Source organism: Giraffa tippelskirchi, chromosome 11 (genome assembly GCF_054371585.1).
Source record: "Giraffa tippelskirchi isolate mGirTip1 chromosome 11, T2T-mGirTip1v1.2.pri, whole genome shotgun sequence".
Classification (NCBI taxonomy): domain Eukaryota; kingdom Metazoa; phylum Chordata; class Mammalia; order Artiodactyla; family Giraffidae; genus Giraffa; species Giraffa tippelskirchi.
The window spans coordinates 65534365-65557635 of NC_137285.1; the positions used below are offsets into that span (position 1 = coordinate 65534365).

Here is a 23271-nt window from a genome sequence, read left to right on the forward strand (position 1 = left end):
GCAAGGGGTTAATATTCAAAATATATAAACAGATCAATACAAAAAGGCAATACAATCAAAAGTTGGACAGAATCTTTTGACATATTTTTCCAAAAAAGTTACACAGATGGCAAACAGGCACATGAAAAGATGCTCAATATCACTAATTATTTGAGAAATGAAAATCGAAACTGAGATATCACCTCACACCCGTGAAAATGGCTATAGTCAAAAGGTCTACAAATAGCAAATATTGGAGAGGATGTGACAGTAGAGAATCCTCTTACACTGTCGTGTGCGTGCACGCTGCTCAGTCGCTACAGTCATGTCCGACTCTCTGTGACCCAGGGGACCATAGCCTGCCAGGTTCCTCTGTCCTTGGGACTCTACAGGCAAGAAGTCTAGAGTGGGTCGCCATGCCCTCCTCCAGGGGATTTTCCCCATCCAGGGATCGAACCTGCATCTCCTGCACTGCAAGGGGATTCTTTACCACTGAGCCAGCAGGAAAGCAACCTACACTGTGGGTAGGAATGTAAATTGGTGCAGACACTCTATAAAACACTAGGGAGTGTCCTCAAAACACTAAAAATAGAACTATCATATGGTCCAACAATTCCATCCCTGGGTATATATCTGGAAAAAATGAAAACGCTAATTTGAAAGGACACATGAGCCTCAATGTTCGTAACAGCACTATTTATAATAGCCAAGATACAGCAGCAACCCAAGTGCTAATCAACAGATGAATGGATATAGAAGATGTGCCATATATATGAATATTACTCAGTCATAAAAAGAGTGAAATTCTTCCATTTGTAGCAACAAGGATGGACATAGAGAATGCTATGCTTAGTGAAGCAAAGTCAGAGAGAAAGACAAATACAGTATGAAATCACTTCTTCATGGAATCTAAAAAATAATACAAATTAATGTATACACAAAAACAGAAACATACTCACAGATAAAGAAAATAAACTTGTGGTTACCAAAGGAGAGAGGGAAAGGAGGAAAGACAAATTAGGGGTATGGGATTTAAAGACAAAAACTATCATGCATAAAAGAAAGCAAAAATGGTATACTGTATAGCACAGAGAATGGTAGCCATTACATTTTAATAATTTTAAGGGAGTGTAATCTGCAAAAATACAGTATGCTGTACACTTAAAACTAATATAAAATTGTAAATCAACAATAACTCAAAAAAAAAATAAAAAGCAAAGAAGTAAAGAAAATCAGAATGAACATAAATGTTAAATGAAAGAAAATAATACAAATATAAGAATGATAGATGAGTATGTTTCATTCACCATTCACAACAATAAATTTGTTTGCTTATCATTGTAAACAATATTAAAAAATATAGTAGAAAAAATGATAATTTCTTTATTTTTTCCTCTTTTGCAACATTTTGGAAAATGCCACTTTATTAGTAATCCTGCATATAAGAAAAGTAAATAAACTTTGAATGCTGATATTATGGGTACTGCAATTAGATAGGAGAAACTTTTTCCAAATATTATCTTGCTCGTACTCACTGATTTAATTTGATTAATCTCATTCCAAAGCTTTTCATATTCTGCATGCTCTGTTTTCAAAAATCATATATATTGCAGTAACATGGATGGACCTAGAGATCGTCATAGAGTGAAGTAAGTCAGGCAGAGACAGACAAATATCATATAATGTGGCTTATATGTGGGATCTAATCTGAATATAATTTATTTAAATTTATTTTAATTTAATTCAGATGACCATTATTTCTACTACTGCAGACAAGAATCCCCTAGAATAAATGGAGAAGCCCTCATAGTCAACAAAAGAGTCTTGGTGCAGTACTTGGTGCAATCTCAAAAATGACAGAATGATCTTGGTTCATTTGCAGGGCAAACCATCCAACATGACAGTAATCCAAGTCTAGGCCCCAATCACTGATGCCAAAGAAGCTGACATTGACCAGTTCTATGAAGACCAACAAGACCTTCTAGAGTGAACACCAACAAGAGATGTTCTTTTCATCATAGGGGACTAGAATGCAAAAGTAGGAAGTCAAGAGATACCTGGAATAATAGGTAAGTTTGGCCCTGAGGTACAAAATAAAGCAAGGCAGAGGCTAACGGAGTTTTCTCAAGAGAACACACTGGTCACAGCAGAGACCCTTTTCGAACAAGACAACTCTACACATGGACATCATCAGATGGTCAATACTGAAATCAGATTGATTATATTGGTTGCAACTCAAGATGGAGAAGCTCTATAGAGTCAGCAAAAACAAGACTTGGAGCTGACTGTGGCTCAGATCATGAGGTCCTTACTACAAAATTCAGGCTTAAACTGAAGAAAGTAGGGAAAAACTGTTAGGCCATTCATGTATAACCTAAATCAAACCCCTTATGATTATACAGTGGAGGTGATGAATAGATTTAAAGGATTAGATCTGATAGAGTGCCTGAAGAACTATAGATGGAGGTTTGTAACATTGTAAAGGAGGTGGTGACCAAAACCATCCCAAAGAAAAAGAAACGCAAGAAGGAAAAGTGATATGAGGAGGCTTTACACATAGCTGAGGAAAGAAGAGAAGTGAGAGGCAAGGGAGAAAGGGAAAGATATACCCAGTTGAATGCAGAGTTCCAGAGAATATCGACGAGAGATAAGAAAGCCTTCTTAAGTGAACAATGGAAAGAAATAGAGGAAAACAATAGAATGGGAATGACTAGAAATCTCTTCAAAAAACTGGAGATATCAAGGGAATATTTCACGCAACGATGGACACGATAAAGGACAGAAGCAGTAGGGACTGAACTGAAGTAGAAGAGATTAAGAAGAAGTAGCGAGAATATACGGAAGAGCTATACCAAAAAAGTCTTACTGAACCACTAACCATGATGGTGCGGTCATTCGCCCAGAGCCAGCTATCCTGGTGTATGAATTCAAGTGGGATTTAGGAAGCATTACTACAAACAAAGCTAGTGGAGGTTATGGAATTCCACCTGAGATATTTCAAATCCTAAAAGACAGTTAATTCAGTTAAAGTGTTGCACTCAATATGTCAGCAAATTTGGAAAACTCAGCAGGCCCACAGGACTGGAAAACGTCAGTTTTCATTTCAATCTCAAAGAAGGGCAATGCCAAAGAATGTTTGCTATGGTACAATTGGGCTCATTGCACATGCTAGCAAGGTTACGGTCAAAATCCTTCAAACTAGGCTTCAGCAGTACCTGAACTGAGAACTTCCAGATGTATAATTTGGGTCTAGAAAAGACAGAGGAAACACAGATCATATTGTCAACACTCTCTGGGTCATAGAGAAAGCAAGGGAATTCCAGAAAAACATCTACTTCTGCTTCATTGACTACTCTAAAGTCTATGATTGTGTGGTTCATAACAAACTGCAGGAAATTTTAAAGGGATGGGGAATACCAGACCACCTTACCGGTCTGCTGAGAAACTTGTATGTAGGTGAAGTTCATATCCATTGAGGCAGTGATGCTATCTAATCATCTCATCGTATGACACCCTCCTCTCCTTTTACCTTCAATCTTTCCCAGCATAAGGGTCTTTTCCAATGAGAGAGTTGTTCCTATCAGGTAGCAAAAGTATTAGAACTTCAGCTTCAACAACAGTCCTTTCAATGAATATTTACGATTGATTTCTTTTAGGATTGACTGGTTTGATCTACATGAAATCCAAGGAACTCTGAGGAGTCTTCTCCAGCACCACAATTTGAAAGTATCAGTTCTTCAGCCTTCAGCCTTCTTTTCTTTGTTTCTTTGGTCCAATTCTCACATCGATCCATGACTACTGGAAAAACCATAGCTTTCACTATATGGACCTTTGTCAGCAAATTGATGTCTTTGTTTTTTAATACGCTGTCTAGGTTTGTCATAGCTTTTCTTCCAAGCAGCAAGTGTCTTTTAATTTCATGGTTGCAGTCACCATGCCCAGTGATTTTGAAGCCCAAGAAAATATGCAGAATACATCATGTAAATACCACACTGGATGAATCAAGATTGTTGGGAGAAATATCAATAACCTCAGATATACAGATAATACCACTCTAATGGCAGAAAGGAAGAGGCATTAAAGATCCTCTTGATGAGAGTGAAAGAGGAAAGTGAAAAGGCTGGCTTAAAACTTAAGAGACACAGATGTATAGAACTGTATTTTGGACTCTATGGGAGAGGGAGAGGGCGGGATGATATGGGAGAATGGCATGGAAGCATGTAAATTATCATATGTGAAACGAATTGCCAGCCCAGGTTCGATGCATGATATAGTGTGCTCGGGGCTGGTGCACCAGGATGACCCAGAGGGATGGGATGGGGAGGGAGGTGGGAGGGGGGGTTCTGGAAGGGGAACACATGTACACTCATGGCGGATTCCTGTCAATGTATGGCAAAACTAATACTAAAAAATAGATAAATAAATTACAAAAAAAAAAAACAAACCCTCAACATTCAAAAAACTTGGATCATGGCATCCAGTGCCATCACTTCCAGGCAAATAGAAGGGGAAAGCAGTGACAGATTTTATTTTCCTGAGCTCCAAAATCACTGTGGGCAGTGACTGCAGCCATGAAATAAAAAGACACTGAAATTAAAAGGGCTGATGCTGAAGCTGAAGCTCCAATCCTTTGGCCACCTGATGCGAAGAATTAACTCATTGGAAAAGACTCTGATGCTGGGAAAGATTGAAAGCAGGAGGAGAAGGGGATGATGGAGGATGAGAAGGCTGGATGGCATCACTGACTCAATTGACATGAGTTTGAGCAAGCTCTGGGAGTTTGTGATGGACAAGAAAGTGTGGCATGCTGCAGTCCATTGGATCACAAAGAGTTGGACATGACTGAGTGACTGAACTGAGTCTGAGAGGTAAGGGGGGAGGGATAAATTGGGAGATTAGGATTTACAGACACATACTTCTATGTATAAAATAGATAACTAATATGGACCTACGGTATTGCACAGGAAACTCAATACTCTGTAATGGCCTATATGGGAAAAGAACCTAAAATAGAGTGGAGACATATATATATATATATATATATATATATATATAAAACAGATTCACTTTGCTATATACCTGAAACTAACACAACATTGTAAATCAAATAGATTCCAAAAAAATTAAGGAAAAAGAACAAACGGAAAGGCTGAAAAAAATTATGAAGAGTTTTAAACTTTCTCTGAAGCTATATTTACTTTTATATCTTACTCTTTAGTATGTTTTTAAAGACAGACAAAGGATGAGATGTTTGAATGGCATCACCAACTCCATGGGCATGAGTTTGAGTAAGCTCCGGCAGTTGGTGATGGACAGAAAGGCCTGGCGTGCTGCAGTCCATGAGGTCGCAAAAAGTCGGGCATGACTGAGTGACTGAACTGAGCTGAACTGAATGATTTTCACAATATATTTTTAAGGGCTTATTCAAAGACTATAAGTAGAAATTGATCAACACCTATAACTATGTTACAACACAGGCTCATAATTCTTAAATTAAAAATAACTATATGAAGAATAACATGTGTATTCATGTATTACAAGTCTTTTGTAACTTTTTATGTGTAAAATCTATTTATGCTACACAAAAGTTTCATTTAATTTTCATTGTAAGAACAAACTTGTTGTTACCAAAGGGGAGAGAGAAGGGAGAATGAACAAATTATGGTATGGGATTAAAATGTAAAAACGACTATGTATAAAGTTTAATAAACAAATATGCATATTGTATAACACAGAGAATGAGAGTAATATCCTGCACAACTCCATACCCATCATACTCATAACACCACTCAATTATCAGGGATACAAATTTTTCTTTAACTGCATTTTCATTTTCACCGAAACTAAAGTGCATTTGAGTCATTCCAGATGAATTAGTGAAAAACAAAGGACAAAAATCATTTAACAACTTATAAAAAGCAATCATTCCAATCTTGGTCTGGAAAGATGTTCAAGAAAGAATCTAGAAATTAACATTTATTTATTTCACTTCTCAATAACTTAAAATTCTGTAACAACCTGATAAAGGGAAGTTTACATCTCCTTTTTAATCCTTATATGTGTAATTTCATTTTCTTGTCTTAATGTGCTACTACTTCTACCAAAACTTTTTTTTGAATTATGATTATTTTTTTAAATTTTTTAAATTAATTAATTTATTTTAGTTGGAGGGTATTTTAAAAAAGGGTGGGGGAACTGGTGGACACACTTGATTTTCTACCTATTTCAAAAGAAATATTTTTAGAATGTCACCAATAATAATGGTGAAAAGAAAAGTGAAAGTCGATCAATCGTGTCCAGCTTTTTGTTACCCAAGGACTGCCAGGCTCCTCTGTCCATGAAATTCTCTAGGCAAGAATACTGGGGTGAGTAGCCCTTCCCTTCTCCATGGGATCTTCCCAATCCAGGGATCGAACCCAGGTCTCCTGCATTGCAGGCAGATTCTTTACCATCTGAACCACCTGGAAAGCCCAATGATAATGGTACTTGCACTAGCTTTTGTTGATTTTCTTCATAAAATTAATGAAATATTTTTATTTTCCTAATTTGCTCAGGGTTTGTTGTTGCTGTTAAATCACTAACAGATCTTTTTTCTTGATTTAACTGAGACACGTATATATAAACACAAACACATACACACACACACACACACATATATATAATACATATATACACATATCCATGCATGTATTTGCTTTTGAAATATATAATAATAGTAATATATTTTATATGGTACTTCTGTATTTATAGATACATATATACATATACATTTGCATTTGTTTTGGTAATGTAAAAAGGATTTTACATACATATTCAAATGTGAGTCTGGGTCAAAATTTTTCTTTCCTACACTGTTTTTTTCATCAGGATGGCTATCAGGTTTTGTTAACTATATAAACTGTTGGTGTTTAGTGACTAAGTCATGCCCAACTTTTTTGTAAACCCATGAACTGTAGCCCTCCAGGCTCTGCCCATGGGATTTTCCAGACAAGAATATTGGAATGGGTTGGCATTTCCTTCTCCAAGGGATATTCCTGACCAGGAATCAAACCCACATCTTCTGCATTACAGGTGGATTGTTTACCACTGAGCCACCTGGGAAGCCCTAACCATATAAAGAGTAGAGTGTAATTTTTATTTTATTCTCTGGAAGACTTTATGCAAGACTATATTTATTTCTGGCAACCCACTCCAGTGTTCTTGCCCGGAGAATCCCAGGGACGGGGGAGCCTGATGGGCTGTCGTCTATGGGGTCGCACAGAGTCGGACACGACTGAAGCGACTTAGCAGCAGCATATTTATTTCTTACTGGGTTGTTGGGTATAACTTACTCATGAAGCCATCTAGCGTAGGTTTTCATTGCCAAAAAATTTTTGACTAATAATTCAAATAAACAGTAATTTGATTTCTCTAGTGGTTATAGAAACATTCAAATTTTTAATTTCTTCTTGAATAAGAGCTTACTAAGTAATGTTTTGTAGTAATTTTCCCATTTTATTTACATTTTCAAAGTTATTGGCATAATGTTCAAAATGTTCTTTTGGTGTCTAAAGCATCTATGGTTCTAATAATCATTTAATGCTAATTATTAGATAATTGTGCTTTCTCTGTTATTCTTTTTTTCTTGATCTTTTTTCACCCATTTCTCTATTTTCTAAATTGTTTCAAAGTACCAACTTTGTCCATACTTTGTACCATATAGTTTCAGGTTTTTAAATTTATTTTTTATTTATTCCTTTATGTACTATTCCATTTATTTTATTGCTCCTTTTTCTAGCGTCTTTATATGGATGTCTATCGTTTTAGTTTGGAGTATTTTTTATTTCCTAATATGAGTATATAAGTTTGTGAATTTCCTTCTAAATACACTTTGGGTGTATCTTACAGACTTGGAATTCTCAGTACTTTTGTTATAACTGAAAATGATTTCTAATTTTTATCACAATTTCTTCTTGAATGAATTGGATAGTTGATACATATTTCTCAATTTTAATATGTATGGGATTTTTCTAGTTATCTTTCTGATACTGATTTTTAACTTAATTCCATTGTGTCTGAGAACATAATTTGTATTATGTCAACCCTTTTAGATCATTGACTATTTCTTTTAGAATTATATCTTTCAAAAAATTCCTGGAGCTTGAAAAATACCCATCATAAATTTTCTGAGCTATTCAATTAATCAAATAAGAATAGAAAACAAAGTAAAATATATTTGAAAGAAGATGAACCTTTGCATCTGAAACTAAAAGAGAACACTTGATGGCATAAACTACCTTCTCTCCTGGGGTCACAGAGACTCTCCAGATGCAGTGTGTATAAGAAGGATAGCCATTTGGAAATCCTGGGGAGGAAAGATTGCCGTTGGATTCTTGTAGGGTTTCTCCACATGCTGAAAGAAAGAAAAAACAACATATATTTGATTTTTTTTAATGAAAAAGATAAAATTATTTGTTATTTTTTATAAAAGACGTTTGCATCATAACTGAATCTTGAGTATTTTGGTGTTAGAGAAGGATATATATTTGTATTTTATAAAACACTTTTCCTTTATAAGTAATTTTTTTAATGTCTTTCTTACTAGAATTTCAGTATACTTAAAGGGATTGCTATAGCTAACCATGTAACAAGATTATGATATAATAACCTGAAGAACCATAAAATTATTCCTCATGGAAACATTTCTCATTCATTCCCAAGGAGCACATAGCCAACTTATACATCACCCATACTCAGATTCAAGCCAGTAGGTACCTATTTGATGTGATTCTGGGACCCCATGAAACATTCTATTATTATATTTGGTGTAGAGTGAAGTTAATTTTAATAATGAATACTGTATCAAAGTTGGGGAAAAGAAAATTTAAATAATAATTAATAAATAGTCAGTAAAAGTGGTGCCAAAATGACAGACAATGAAATATTTTTTTTCAAAATAAACTGTAATAAATTGAAATATAAAAACATTATGGAAGTCAGATTTTCCAAGGAGATATAGATATTTACTTATTCTCTGTTTTCTGCCTATAATAGTAGAAATTACTGGGAAAGCAATTTTATTTTCCTTTTACTACCCCTATCTACTGGAGAATCCTATGGAGAGGAGCCCGGCAGGCTACAGTCCATGGGGTCACAAGAGATGGTCACAACTTAGCGACTAAACAACCAAACAACCAACAACTCCTATCTAACCTCTTGGTAGTAATTACCAGTCATCTGATGTAGCAAATAGTCAGCTGTACAGCCTCAAGATGTGTATGACTAATATCTATAGGCCAATTCAACAAAGGCAAGGTCAGAGGATAATTAGCTCATTGGTTCAGCCAAGGTTTGTAGTCAGAAGTATTCTACAATGGACTGTCTTGTTGCTTTTGCAAGACATGATCTGAGTCAAATGAATCTAAGCTGATTTAAGTATCCTTAATTCATGAACAATTCCTATACAGAAGATAGTTTATATAAATATTTATATAAAGATGTTTATAACTTCCATTCAACAGTTTGAAAGAATAACTCCTTCCTTCTGAAGAAGACTGAAAAAAAACCTGATATAGTAACACATTATAGAGCCAGCAGGTGAACTCTAGCAGGCGAACTCTTGTCTCATCAAAACAATACATTATAAATGGTTCTGCATATCTTGATTTAAATGAAGAAACAAAAATAATGGCTTGGAAAACATAAAATAGAGATGTAAAAAAAGTTTGATATAATATTTATGCAGCCATGAAATTAAAAGAAGCTTGCTCCTTGGAAGAAAAGCAGTGACAAACCCAGACAGCGTATTAAAAAACAGAGACATTAACTACAAAGGTCCGCATAGACAGAGCTATGGTTTTTCCCATAGTCATGTTCGGATGTGAGAGCTGGACAATAAAAAAGGCTGAGAACTTAAGAACTGATGCCTCTGAACTGTCATGAGGGAGAAGACTCTTGAGAGTCCCTTGGATAGAAAGGAGATCCAACCAGTCAATCCTAAAGGAAATCACCCTGAATATTCATTGGAAGGACTGATGCTGAAGCTGAAGCTCCAATACTTTGGCCACCTGATGCAAACAACTGTCTCACTGGAAAAGACCCTGATGCTGGGAAAGATTGAAGGCAGGAGAAGGGGGTGACAGAGGATGAGATGGCCTCACCGACTCAGTGGACATGAGTTTGAGCAAACTCCGGGAGATGGTTTAGGACAAGAGAAGCCTGGTATGCTGCAGTTCATGTGGTCACAAAGAGTCAGACACAACTGAGCGGCTGAACAACAACAAATATTGTTTGTACAACAAAATAAATTTAAAATAAGAGCAAGCAATATTTATTCTGATAAACAGGTAGATAAAAGCAACTTGAGAATAAAAGAAAAATGCTCAAGGTAAAAAATATGTAATCAGCACTTTCCATGAATCATCTAAGGATACTTGATAAATGTGACATTATAAGAACACTTAGAAAAATGAAAATTTGTTAAGATTTATTAATGCAATCAACGTGCTTCTAATTATGGTCAGTTTAGGTGCTAAATAGCCATTGGGGAATTGAGTGTGTTTCAATGAAAAAAGCTACAATTTACAGCAGTTTAAAAATAAATTCTGTAATTCTAAGCCATATAGAATGTTGGTACTGGATTTCCTCAAGTGGAATTAAAACAATTAACTCACACATGTAAACAAACATTATTATACTGATAAAATGATAAAAGAGAAAGCTCTCTGAAATGCAAAAAATAGCTGAATGTAGTTCAAAAATCTAATAAATGTATTATATAGCACCTACTTATAATGCAAGAAGTGTGGACACCAGTTGCCAAGTTGTAATCATTCGTGCATTTCCCTCAGTACACGTGGCTATTCCAGGTTACCTGATCCCTATTTCAGAAGATTTTCACAAATTTTCCTGGGCATTTGTTGATTCATGTTTAGGTATAAAAAATGATTTTATAACTAAAACAACTAAAGGAAAATTAGCAAGGGAAAGATGATACTACTAAATTAAATACATAGTCTCTTCATTTACACAGAAATCTATTTAGTATATGGATGAGAAGAGAGAAGTTTGACTCATGGCATAATTCCTTGTAAGGTCATACAAGCAAGTCTCAAAACCTTCAGCCTCAGTTTTCTGTTCTTTAAAGTGGCTATCTTATTAACATGTACTTCATAAAGTTGCTTTGTAGGGTCAAGTATTGTGATGCCCAAAGTCCTCTATTTTAACACAGGTAGGAAAACTGTGGGCTTAATTTTTACAATGTATCTTTGAGCTAAAAATACCCAGTCTTATCTAAGAGAAAAAAAAAGCATAAAAATACAAAGAAAAATTATCATCAGTCTCCTAATAAAAATTATTCTAAAATAAATAAAACAATTCACAAATTGAATTTTCATCTCTTTAGGCAGATGACATGATCTTATATGTACAAAACCATAAAGATTCCACAGACCAAAAAAAGAATACTGTTAGAAGTAATAAAAAAATATACAAAATTGCAGAATACAAAATCAACACACAAAATTCAGTTGCATATCTATTAACTATCAATGAACAATATGAAAATGAAATTAAGAAAATAACTCTGTTTATAAGAAACCCCCTCTCAGTAATAAAATACTTAGGAATGAAAGAGGCAAAATAAATTTGAGGCAAAAGACATGAACATTGAAGACTACAAAACACTGATAAAAGAAATTTAAGAGGACACAAAGATGTGTTCATGGATTGGAAGACTTAATATTGCTAAAATATTATCCATCCTAGTCAAAGCATGGATAAATTTCTAAAACTCAATGCAATCCCTATCAAATTCCCAGTGGCATATTTTTGTAGAAATGGGAGGAAAAGTCTTAAAATTCGTATAGAATCACGAATCCTAAATAGCCAAAACAATCTTGAGAAAAAAGAACAGAGCTGGAAGCCTCACTCTTCTTAACCTCAAAACATACTACAAATCTACAGTAATTAAGAGTATGATACTGGCATAAGAGAGGCATATAGACCAATGGGACAGAATAAAGAGCCAAAAATAAACCCACACCTAAACAGTAAAATGGGATCTTTGACAAGGGTGCCAAGACTTTTCAATGGTGAAAAGATAGGCTCTTCCATAAATGGTGTTAGGGAAACTAGATACACACATACAAGAGAATAAAATCGAACCTATTTTTTCACTACCCACAAAAATCAACTCAAAGTGGATTAGAGACCTAAAAGTAAGACTCTAAATTGTAAAATTCCCAGAGAAAAATATAGGTGAAAAACATTATAACAGAGGTCTTGGCAATGATTGCTTAGATATGAAACCAAAAGCACAGGAAATAAGAGTAAAAATAGACAAGGGGGACAATAGCAAGCTAAACAACTTCTGTTTAACAAAGGAAAGAATCAATCAAATGAAAAGAAATACTTGGAATGGAACATTTGTAAATCATGTATCTCATAAGGGGTTAGTATCCAAAACACAGAAGGAACTTAGCAAACAAACAACAAAACAAATCCCAAGTAACCAAATTTTAAAATGGGCAGAGGACTTGATAGACCTTTCTCCACAGAAGACATACAAATGGCCAATAGATACATGAAAAAAGTGCTCAATGTCACTAATCATCAGAGAAATGAAAATCAAAACCACAATGAGATATCACCTCACAGTGGCTGGTTGGCCATTATCAAAAAAACAGAAATAGCAAGTGTTGGTGAGGATGTAGAGAAACCACTTTACACTGCTGTTAGGAATGTAAAATGGTGCAGCCACCATGGAAAACAACATGCAGTTTCTTCAGAAATAATACATAGAACTACCAAATTATACAGCAACTCTACTTCTGGGTATTGATGCAAAAGAATTGAAAACAAAGCCTTGAAGAAATATGTACACTCACATATTCATTGAGTATTACTGAGAGTAGCCATAGAAACAAACTGTCTTATCATTGGATGAATGAATAAATAAAACATGGTATATGCATATAATGGAATATTATTCAACCTTAAAACAGAAAGAAATCTGTCATGTGCTACCACAGGGATGAACCTTGAGGACATAATTCTAGTGAAATAGGCTAGGCATACACAAAAAGACAAATATCACATGAGATTTCTAAAGAGATCTGCTATATAACAATGTGTACATAATTAACGACACTGTACTGTACAATAAAATTTTGTTAATAGGACATATGTTATATGTGTTTCATCAAAATTTAAAAATAATTAATAAAAAGTAAACTTCTAAATATGTTATGATCCATCTCACTTTTGTGACAGATGGTTCTCCTGTATGCTTTACCTTCCAAGATAGAAAATTGTTTTTGAATTGTACAAATGCTCCTTGGATTGTGTGTGGTTGAGAACTTATTACAAATTCTTATGTTATAATAACATGGTTAAATTTACAGTTGTTTGTATTCCAATCTACAGATATTTTTTGTAGCAAATGTCTATAATGTCCACCAGATATCAAAGATTGAGAATAGCTTTTCCATATTCTAAAAGAATATCTTTATAATGTTACTAACTCGAAAAAAGTACAATAACTTGTAGTAGATAAATCTCTTCCCTCAAAATCTTCATAAACTCTAGAGTAAGGGAAGAAATAAAACTTGATCTAAACAACTTAGCACTACCTAACTAACTTCATACATCCATAGCTTCCTCAAACTTTTAAATGTAATAAATAAAATATAGATTTAAAATGATTTTAAGGTAAGAAATGTTGAAAAAATCCTGCCATCTGAGCCATAATGGTGAAATTAGTTACTGAAATATTTTAAAATATATTTCAATAGTCACTCCTTATCCAACTCCAATACCAGTTCCAAGAAGTCTTCCTCATTCCATGGTGCAGCTCATTCAGGCACCCTCAGAACTGCTTTAGCATCCTTTACTGGTGAGATTTACTGCCTTGACAAGTAACATTGTTTGGAGAATTGCACAGATTGATTGGCTATTTGTGTGCATAATCTGTGCTTCCTTCTCTGTGGCCATAATACCTGGTGTAGTAAATTTCACATATTAAAGCAACTATTTCATTCATACAGCAACTACTTACTGAGCACTTAATTAATATTTAACTGATATGTAAATGATACACTCTAAAGGCAAAAAGTGAGGAGGAACTAAAAAGCCTCTTGATCAGGGAGAAAAAGGAGAGTGAAAAAGCTGGCTTGAAACTCAACATTAGAATCTGCCTGTAGTGCAGCAGATGATCAGTTCAGTCACTCAGTCATGTCCAATTCTTTGCTACCTCATGAACCACAGCATGCCAGGCCTCCCTGTCCATCACCAACTCCCAGAGTTCACCCAAACCCATGTCCATAGAGTCAGTAATGCCATCCAACCATCTCATCCTCTGTTGTCCCCTTCTCCTCCTGCCCTCAATCTTTCCCAGCATCAGGGTCTTTTCCAATGAGTCAACTCTTTACATGAGGTGGCCAAAGTATTGGAGTTTCAGCTTCAACATCAGTCCTTCCAATGAACACCCAGGACTGATCTCCTTTAGGATGGACTGGTTGGATCTCCTTGAAGTCCAAGGAACTCTCAAGAGTCTTCTCCAACACCACAGTTCAAAAGCATCAATTCTTCGGTGCTCAGCTTTCTTCACCATCCAACTCTCACATCCATACATGACTACTGGAAAAACCATAGCCTTGACTACACAGACCTTTGTTGGCAAAGTAGTGTCTCTGCTTTTTAACATGCTATCTAGGTTGGTCATAACTGAGTAAGCGTCTTTTAATTTCATGGCTGCAATCACCATCTGCAGTGATTTTGGAGCCCACCAAAAATAAGTCAGCCACTGTTTCTACTGTTTCCCCATCTATTTCCCATGAAGTGATGGGACCGGATGCCATGATCTTAGTTTTCTGATCGTTGAGCTTTAGGCCAACTTTTTCACTCTTCTCTTTCACTTTCATCAAGAGGCTTTTTTGTTCTTCTTCACTTTCTGCCATAAGGGTGGTGTCATCTGCATATCTGAGGTTATTGATATTTCTCCCGGCAATCTTGATTCCAGCTTGTGCTTCCTCCAGCCCAGTGTTTCTAATGATGTACTCTGTATATAAGTTAAATAAGCAGGGTGACAATATACAGCCTTGACGTACTACTTTTCCTATTTGGAGCCAATCTGTTCTATGTCCAGTTTTAACTGTTGCTTCCTGACCTGCATACAGGTTTCTCAAGAGGCAGGTCAGGTGGTCATCTCCTTCAGAATTTTCCACAGTTTATTGTGATCCACACAATCAAAGGCTTTGGCATAGTCAATAAAGCACAAATAGATGTTTTTCTGGAATTCTCTTGCTTTTTCAATGATCCAGCGGATGTTGGCAATTTGATTTCTGGTTCATCTAAAACCAGCTTGAACATATGGAAGTTCCCATTCTGACAGAATGTGGTCCACTGGAGAAGAGAATGGCAAACCACTTCAGTATTCTTGTCTTGAGAACCCCATGAACAGTATGAAAAAGCAAAAATATAAGGACACTGACAGATGAACTCCCCAGGTCAGTAGGTGCCCAATATGCTACTGGAGATCACTGGAGAAATAACTCCAGAGGGAATGAAGGGATGGAGCTAAAACAAAAACAATACCTACTTGTGGATGGGACTGGTGATAGAAACAAGGTCTGATGCTGTAAAGAGCAGTACTGCATAGGAACCTGGAATGTTAGGTCCATGAATCACGGCAAATTGGAAGTGGTCAAATAGGAGATGACAAGAGTGAACATCGACATTCTAGGAATCAGCGAACTAAGATGGACCGGAAAGGGGGAATTTAACTCGGATGACCATTATATCTACTACTGTGGGCAGGAATCCCTTAGAAGAAATGGCATAGCCATCATAGTCAACAAAAGAGTCCAAAATGCAGTCCTTGGATGCAGTAAATTGACCTGGTTCAATTCCTGGGTCAGGAAGATCCGCTGGAGAAGGGATAGGATACCCACTCCAGTATTCTTGAGCTTCCCTTGTGACTCAGCTGGTAAAGAATCCACCCACAAAGCGAAAAATCTGGGTTCGATCCCTGGGTTGGGAAAAAACCCCTAGAGAAGGGAAAGGGTATCCATTCTAGTATTCTGACCTGGAGAATTCCATGGACTGTATATGGGGTTGCAAAGAGTTGAACATGACTGAGTGACTTTCACTTTCACTTTCATGGCATCTGGTCCCATCACTTTATGGCAAATAGAAGGTGAAAATGGGAAAGCAGTGACATATTTTATTTTCTTGGGTTCCAAAATCACTGCTAACAGTGACTGTAGCCATGAATAAAAGATTTTTGCTCCTTGGAAGGAAAGCTATGAGAAATGTAGACAGCATATTAAAAACCAGAGATATCATTTTGCTGACAAAGGTCTGTATAGTCAAAGCTATGGTTTTTTCAGTAGTCTTGTACAAATGTGAGATTTTGGCCAGAAAGAAGGTGGAGAGTTGAAGAATTGATGCTTTTGAGTCATAGTGCTGGAGAAGACTCTTGAGAATCCCTTGGACTGCAAGGAGATCAAACCAGTCAATCCTAAAGGAAATCAGTCCTGAATATTCATTAGAAGGACTAATGCTGAAACTGAAGCTCCATTATTTTATTCACCTAGTGTGAAGAGCCAACTCATTAGAAAAGACTCATGCCAGAATGATTGAGGACAGGAGGAGAAGGGGGCAGCAGGGGATGAGATGGTTGGATAGCATCACTGACTAAATGGACATGAGTTTGAGCAAACTCCAGGAGATAGTGAAGGATGGGGAAGCCTGGTAACTGAAGTCCATTGGGTCACAAAGATTTGGACACATAGTGACTAAACAACAACAAAATACCCTGAGGGAAAAGTCTACTCCCAGTCCTAAAGATTATACTCTAATTGGAAAATGACAAGTGAATTGATGATTTTAGGAATAAAACATAAAGGCCAGAGCAAATAGGGCATTTACTACCATGGGAATCCTGGGAGATCAGTTAGTTTTTAAGTGGGAGGTTACAGAGAAGCTAAATCCTGAATATTAATTAGGCCTTGGCCAGGAGTCAGTAGGAGTTTTCTGGATTGAGGAAGAAGCAGGAGGTAAGCACACTGAAGTGTCAGCTGCTGGATGAAGTAGAAGAAGTGAGAAACTAGGCTGTAAGTGAAACACCCAGCAAAGAGGCTGCGGGAAGAGACAGGAAAAGGAAATCGGTCTTTATGCTAAAATAGGCAGAGTAAGATCTGCATATTGAAATGCCACTTGAACAGCAGTATGACCAAAGAACTAAAGAGATGTAAGAATAGAGGGAAGAGGTTAATTAGGAAGCACTGTAGCAATCCAGACAAAAGGTGAGGCTCCCTAGGAGAGGGGATTCACTTCAAGAATGTGAGATAGATGCCAAGAAGGCAGCAGGACTGATTAGTTGTGGGAAGTGTGGCAGAAAAAGGAGTGAAGAGAGAATGTCCTCCACAGTTTTCGCTTGGAATGATCTGTGTGTAGTACCATTAACTGAACTAAGAAATGTTTCATGAACAAATGGGTCTGTGAATAAATGAGAAAGTGACTATTTTTTTTTTTTACATGTTGGCAATATGTTTGAGCCAAGAATTGTACATAAACACATATAAGTGATATCTCTTTGAAATCTCAGAGAATTATATTGGAATTACAGATTTTCTGTAACTAAAAAGAACCTCATATTAATTTAAAAATAAATTTAATGTTCAAGTGTTTAAAAAATTGACAGTATTTAAATTCCCTGCACAATGAAATTGGTCTTCCATCCCTACAACCTCTACACAGATGTAAATCGAATAGATGTAAATATTCTGTATATATACTGTATGTTTAACACCACTTTTAAATTTGTAAACATCTATTGTGATTACATCTATGAGTGACCACACATACGCTTTTATATAACAATGATTCTAATCTTCAAAAGCCTCTTTATTTTTAAATATTTATTTTTTCTTAATTTTATTATGTTACTTTACACTTAATTAATGAAAATTTACTAAGAGAATATTAGGATTGACAGTTGGTATAGGTATGAAGTATAAGCCAAAAGATCATGGGACTATAGAAAAACTATATTAAGAAAAACTGCAAATAAAGACCAGAAACTATATTAGAAGAGCTCAGTATCAGGAGTTTAGAAATAAAAAGGGGAAGTAATCCTAAAATTAGATCAAATAAGTGAAGAATATATTTAGAGAATGGGAGTCACAAGGAAAAAAGGCCCCCCAAAAAAGAGAAAGCAAGAGAACAAATGAGTTAGTTATAAAGACACACCACCACTTACACATCCCAGTGAGTATCTATTTCACCAGCAGACTGCTGACTGGTGGGACAAAGGGAAGATGAAGACCATTCTCTCTGCCCCATGTGGACATTTCTATATGTCAATGAGCAAATATTATGTTTGTGAATGAGTCAGCTACCCAATCAGAAAGATTCCTAGACTAATACCAATAATCACAGTAAACTTAATTAATATAACTTTCCAATAATTAAATATACATAAATAAAATTTAAACATGAGAATCTATGTAAAACTTCAGTGATTAATTTACCCATCTTACCCTGAATGTCTGTATAAATTATTGGAAGAGCAGCCAATTAAAACTTTTATAACTATTTTGCTATTTATGATATTAGTATCTGGAACAAAAACTGAACTTCACAGGTATTAGTTTCCCATAAATAACAACAAAAAAATTGAAAAGGCTGTGTCAAGTAAAATTCAGCATGTATCTTTGATATAGGCTATTTCAAAGCATATTGCATATACAGGAGGTACAGAGGATATGAAGAAGTTCTAATTTGAAAGCAGAATCTTTTTTTTTTCTTTTTTCTTTTTTTTTTTTAATTGGAGTAGAATTGCTTTATCTTTCTTAGACCAGTAAGGCATTAGTGTTCCCTTGGAACATTGTTATTAAGACCTCTCTTTAATCTTTTTTCACAAATTTATCTAACAGCAAACATATTAACAAACTAGAAAACATATTAACAAACAAAAACAAACTAGTTAGTTCACTCGTAACATGATTAGAACTTTGTTTTTTGCAAGGAAGTTATAAATTCCGCCTAATAAAATTTAAATTTATATACTGTTAATGATAGTGCTTGCTAGAAAAGACCATTCAGGATTGAATTCTGAAGTTGAAATAAAGGCTGTTCTTGTTATGTTAGCAAGGAAGCTCATAATTTGACTATGAAATCATGCAACTATTTAATAACAACTATATTTTTTTCTTTTTTATTCATTAAATTAAAAGAAATAAAGCTTACTATCCCTGCTTTTGAAATTGATTTCTAGCAATTTGTTTTTAATTATACCAATGGGTATTCCAGAGTTCTCTTCTATTTCATTTTATGATTAGTAACTTTGAACTGAACATCTCAGTTACTCGCCAGCATGCAAAGAGACAAGTAAATGGCTGAGTTAATTGTGGCTTGTTCATCTGGAAAAGCACTATCAGACTGAATTATGCTTCTGAGTTTGGGTGGTGCAGTACCTGGGCATCTATACAGCTTTCTTGCCTGGGCAATATCTCCTTTGCTTAAGCGGGTTCGCTGACCAATTGCTGGACGAATGCCATTATCATCACGTGAGGGGAGAATGGTATCCAGAAACATCCCCCTGAAAAACAAATCAGAAACAAGTCACACATAAGCTGTCAAATTAAGACACATATATTCCTTACAAATATGTTTTTTTTTTCCAAACTCAAACCAATCAAAGGAGAAATACATCAGTGTTTAGATTTAAACCATGTGTCAGTCTTTCAAAATACTTTCATCACAGTAGAAAAAATTTGGGTGCTAACTGTGTATGGTGAACCTGGACTGGTAATCTATTTCACATATGGTAATATACATGTTTCAGTGCTATTCTCTCAAATCATCCCTCCCTCGCCCTCTCCCACCGAGTCCAAAAGTCTGTTCTATACATCTGTGTCTCTTTTGATGTCTTGTATGTAGGGCCGTCATTGCCATCTTTCTAAATTCCAAATATATGCTTAATATACTGTATTGGTGTTTTTCTTTCTGGCTTACTTCACTCTCTATCAGCCGGTGCAGTGGGACAACCCAGAGGGATGGGATGGGGAGGGAGGTGGGAAGGGGGTTCAGGAAGGGGGACATATGTACACCCATGGCTGATCCATGTCAATGTATGACAAAAACCACCACAATATTGTAAAGTAATTAGCCTTCCATTAAAATAAATTAATTTAAAAATGTATATGGTGAGTATAAAGTTAGTGGTGGCACTCAATTTTTCCTTTAAAAAAGTATATATATTTTTCAAAATCTAAAATTCATTTTTAAAATTTATTTTTAATTGGAGAATAATTACTTTATAATGCTGTGTTGGTTTCTGCCATATATCAACATGAATTAGCCATCGGTGTACATATGTGCCTTCATTCTTGAATCTCCCTCCCACTTCCCACCCCATCCTACCCCTCTAGGTGTCACAGAGAATTAGATTTGAGTTCTTCATGTCATAAAGCAGATTCCCACTATTTTACTCAAAGTCATGTCCACTGAGTTGGTGATGCCATCCAATCATCTCTATATATACATACATATACATACATACATACATACATACATACATATATATATATATATATATATATATGAAACAAGACCAGAATACACAAAGAAATCCTACAACTCAACAACAGAAAAATGAAGTAATCTGATTAAAAAATAGGCAGAAGATTTGAATATATATTTTTTCAGATGATATACAAATTGTCAAGCATATAAAAATACTCTCAACATGACTAATCATGCAAATCAAAACCACAGTGAGACATTATGTCATACCCATTAGGGTGGCTACTATCAAAACTTGAAAAAACAGAAAAGAAAACATGTTGGTGAGGATATGGAGAAATTGGAACCCTTATACACTGTTGATAGGATTGTAAAATAGTGAACATCTATGAAAAAATTGATTGAGGTTCTTCAAAAAAAATTAAGCATAGAACTACCATACATTCCAGCAATCTCACTTCTTTGTATATAACCAAAAGCAAGGAAAACATGCTCTTGAAGAGATATTCACATACACATGTTCATGGTAGTGCTATTTACAGTAGCCAAGAGGTGAAAGCAACTCAGATATCCATCAACAAATGAGTGAATAAACAAAGTATCAATATATATACAATGGAATATTATTCAGCCTTAAAATGGAAGGAAATTTTGCTGCATGCTACAACATCAATGAATCTTAAGGATTTTATGCTAGGTAGAAAAAAAGTCACAGAATGATAAACATTGTGTGATTTTACTTGGTACCTAAACTAGCCAAATTTACAGAAACAGAAAGTAGAAAGGTGGTTATCAGAGTTTGGGATGGGGGTGGGAAGAGTGGAGAGTTTAATGAATGGGTATAGGGTTTCAGCTTTGCAAGATGGAAAGTTTCTGGAGATCTGTTTCCCAACAATTTGAATGTACTTAATACTATTAAATTGTACATTTAAAAACAGATAATATGGTACATTTGATAGTGTGTGTGTGTGTGTGTGTGTGTGTGTGTGTGTGTGTGTGTGTGTTAGTCGCTCAGTTGTGTCTGGCTGTTTGCGACCCCATGGACTATAGCCCACCAGGCTCCTTTGTCCATGGGATTCTCCAGGCAAGAATACTGGCTTGGGTTGCCATTGATATTGAGATCTCTTTATTACAATAAAAAACTTTCAAATACTTTGAATGTGGTGGATGAGAACTGTGCCAAATATTTCCTCTCCTGCAATTTTTATTTCAATATATGCATAAGAAACTCTGTGCTGGATGAAGCACAAGCTGGAATCAAGATTGCCAGGAAAAATATCAATAACCTCACATATGCAGATGACATCACCCTTACAGCAGAAAGTGAAGAACAACTAAGAAGCGTCTTGATGAAAGTGAAAGAGGAGAGTGAAAAAGTTGGCTTAAAGCTCAGCATTCAGAAAACTAAGATCATGGCATCTGGTTCCATCACTTCACGGGAAATGGATGGGGAAACAGTAGAAACAGTGTCAGACTTTATTTTTTGGGGCTCCAAAATCACTGCAGATGGTGACTGCAGCCATGAAATTAAAAGACGCTTACTCCTTGGAAGGAAAGTTATGACCAACCTAGACAGCATATTAAAAAGCAGAGACATTACTTTGCCAACAAAGGTCTGTCTAGTCAAGGCTATGGTTTTTCCAGTGGTCATGTATGGATGTGAGAGTTGGACTATAAAGAAAGCTGAGCACCAAAGAATTGACGCTTTTCAACTGTGGTGTTGGAGAAGACTCTTGAGAGTCCCTTCGACTTCAAGGAGATCCAACCAGTCCATCCTAAAGGAGATCAGTCCTGGGTGTTCTTTGGAAGGACTGATGTTGAAGCTGAAACTCCAATACTTTGGCCACCTCATGCGAAGAGTTGACTCATTGGAAAAGACCCTGATGCTGTGAAGGATTGGGGGCAGGAGGAGAAGGGGAAAACAGAGGATGAGATGGCTGGATGGCATTACTGACTCTATGGACATGGGTTTGGGTAAACTTCGGGAGTTGGTGATGGACAGGGAGGCCTGGCGTGCTGCACTTCATGGGGTCGCAAAGAGTCGGACACGACTGAGCGACTGAACTGAACTGAACTGAACTGATCTATGAGTTAATAACCATCTTCTTTAAAATCAGAAAAAAGCATAATGTGAATTGGTTCAATTCTTCTCACAGATACATACAATTTCTTTCACTATAGGAATATACGTTTATTTAGGAAAAGAGAATACCCAAATTTTGAAACAATAAGAAAACCGATCTATCAAGGCTAGTTGTCATACAACACCAAGGGAGGTGTAGGGGGCGACAAATTGCATGAACCTTGTGGTTTATGGGAAAGCAACCATTTAAAGACATAAAAGGAGTACGGAATCAGGGAAAACGTGTGTTTCATATTGAAACGTTGCCTTTAAACATAAACATTAATGAGTTGTGAAATGCACATAATGATCAAAAAAGAAAGAGTGGAATGGACATATGAGTGAAAAATGGGTATAAAATGGGAAAAAGAGAAGACTTCAACAGTTTCATATTACTTACCTGGAAACTAGTGCCTTGATGATAACTTCTTTAGAGCGAAATAGATCAAAACTCAAATTTATTACACTCTTAAAAATTAGCATTCAGTCACTAACAAAATAATTTTAAGGTTAATAAATGGCAAAATTCTAAATTATATGAAGCAAAATATCTTTCTAAAATGTTTTCTGAGAATTATTTTACTATAGCTATTCAAGTATAATTAGTACTTGAGCAACAGAAAACACACAATAAAAACACAAGTCACAGAAAGAGTATAACA

The 23271-nt window shown here is 35.6% G+C and overlaps 1 protein-coding gene across 1 annotated transcript in view; it reads right to left on the bottom strand.

The window, feature by feature from the left end:
- The window catches only part of TLL1 (tolloid like 1), a 284424-nt gene that overhangs the window by 89356 nt on the left and 171797 nt on the right, over positions 1 to 23271 (bottom strand). Inside the window, exons 8-9 of the mRNA XM_081545909.1 lie at positions 19437 to 19561; positions 8256 to 8371 (exon numbers count right to left, since the gene is read on the bottom strand). Of these exons, the coding sequence (XP_081402035.1) occupies positions 8256 to 8371; positions 19437 to 19561 (241 nt within the window). The remainder of the gene's footprint in view (positions 1 to 8255; positions 8372 to 19436; positions 19562 to 23271) is intronic.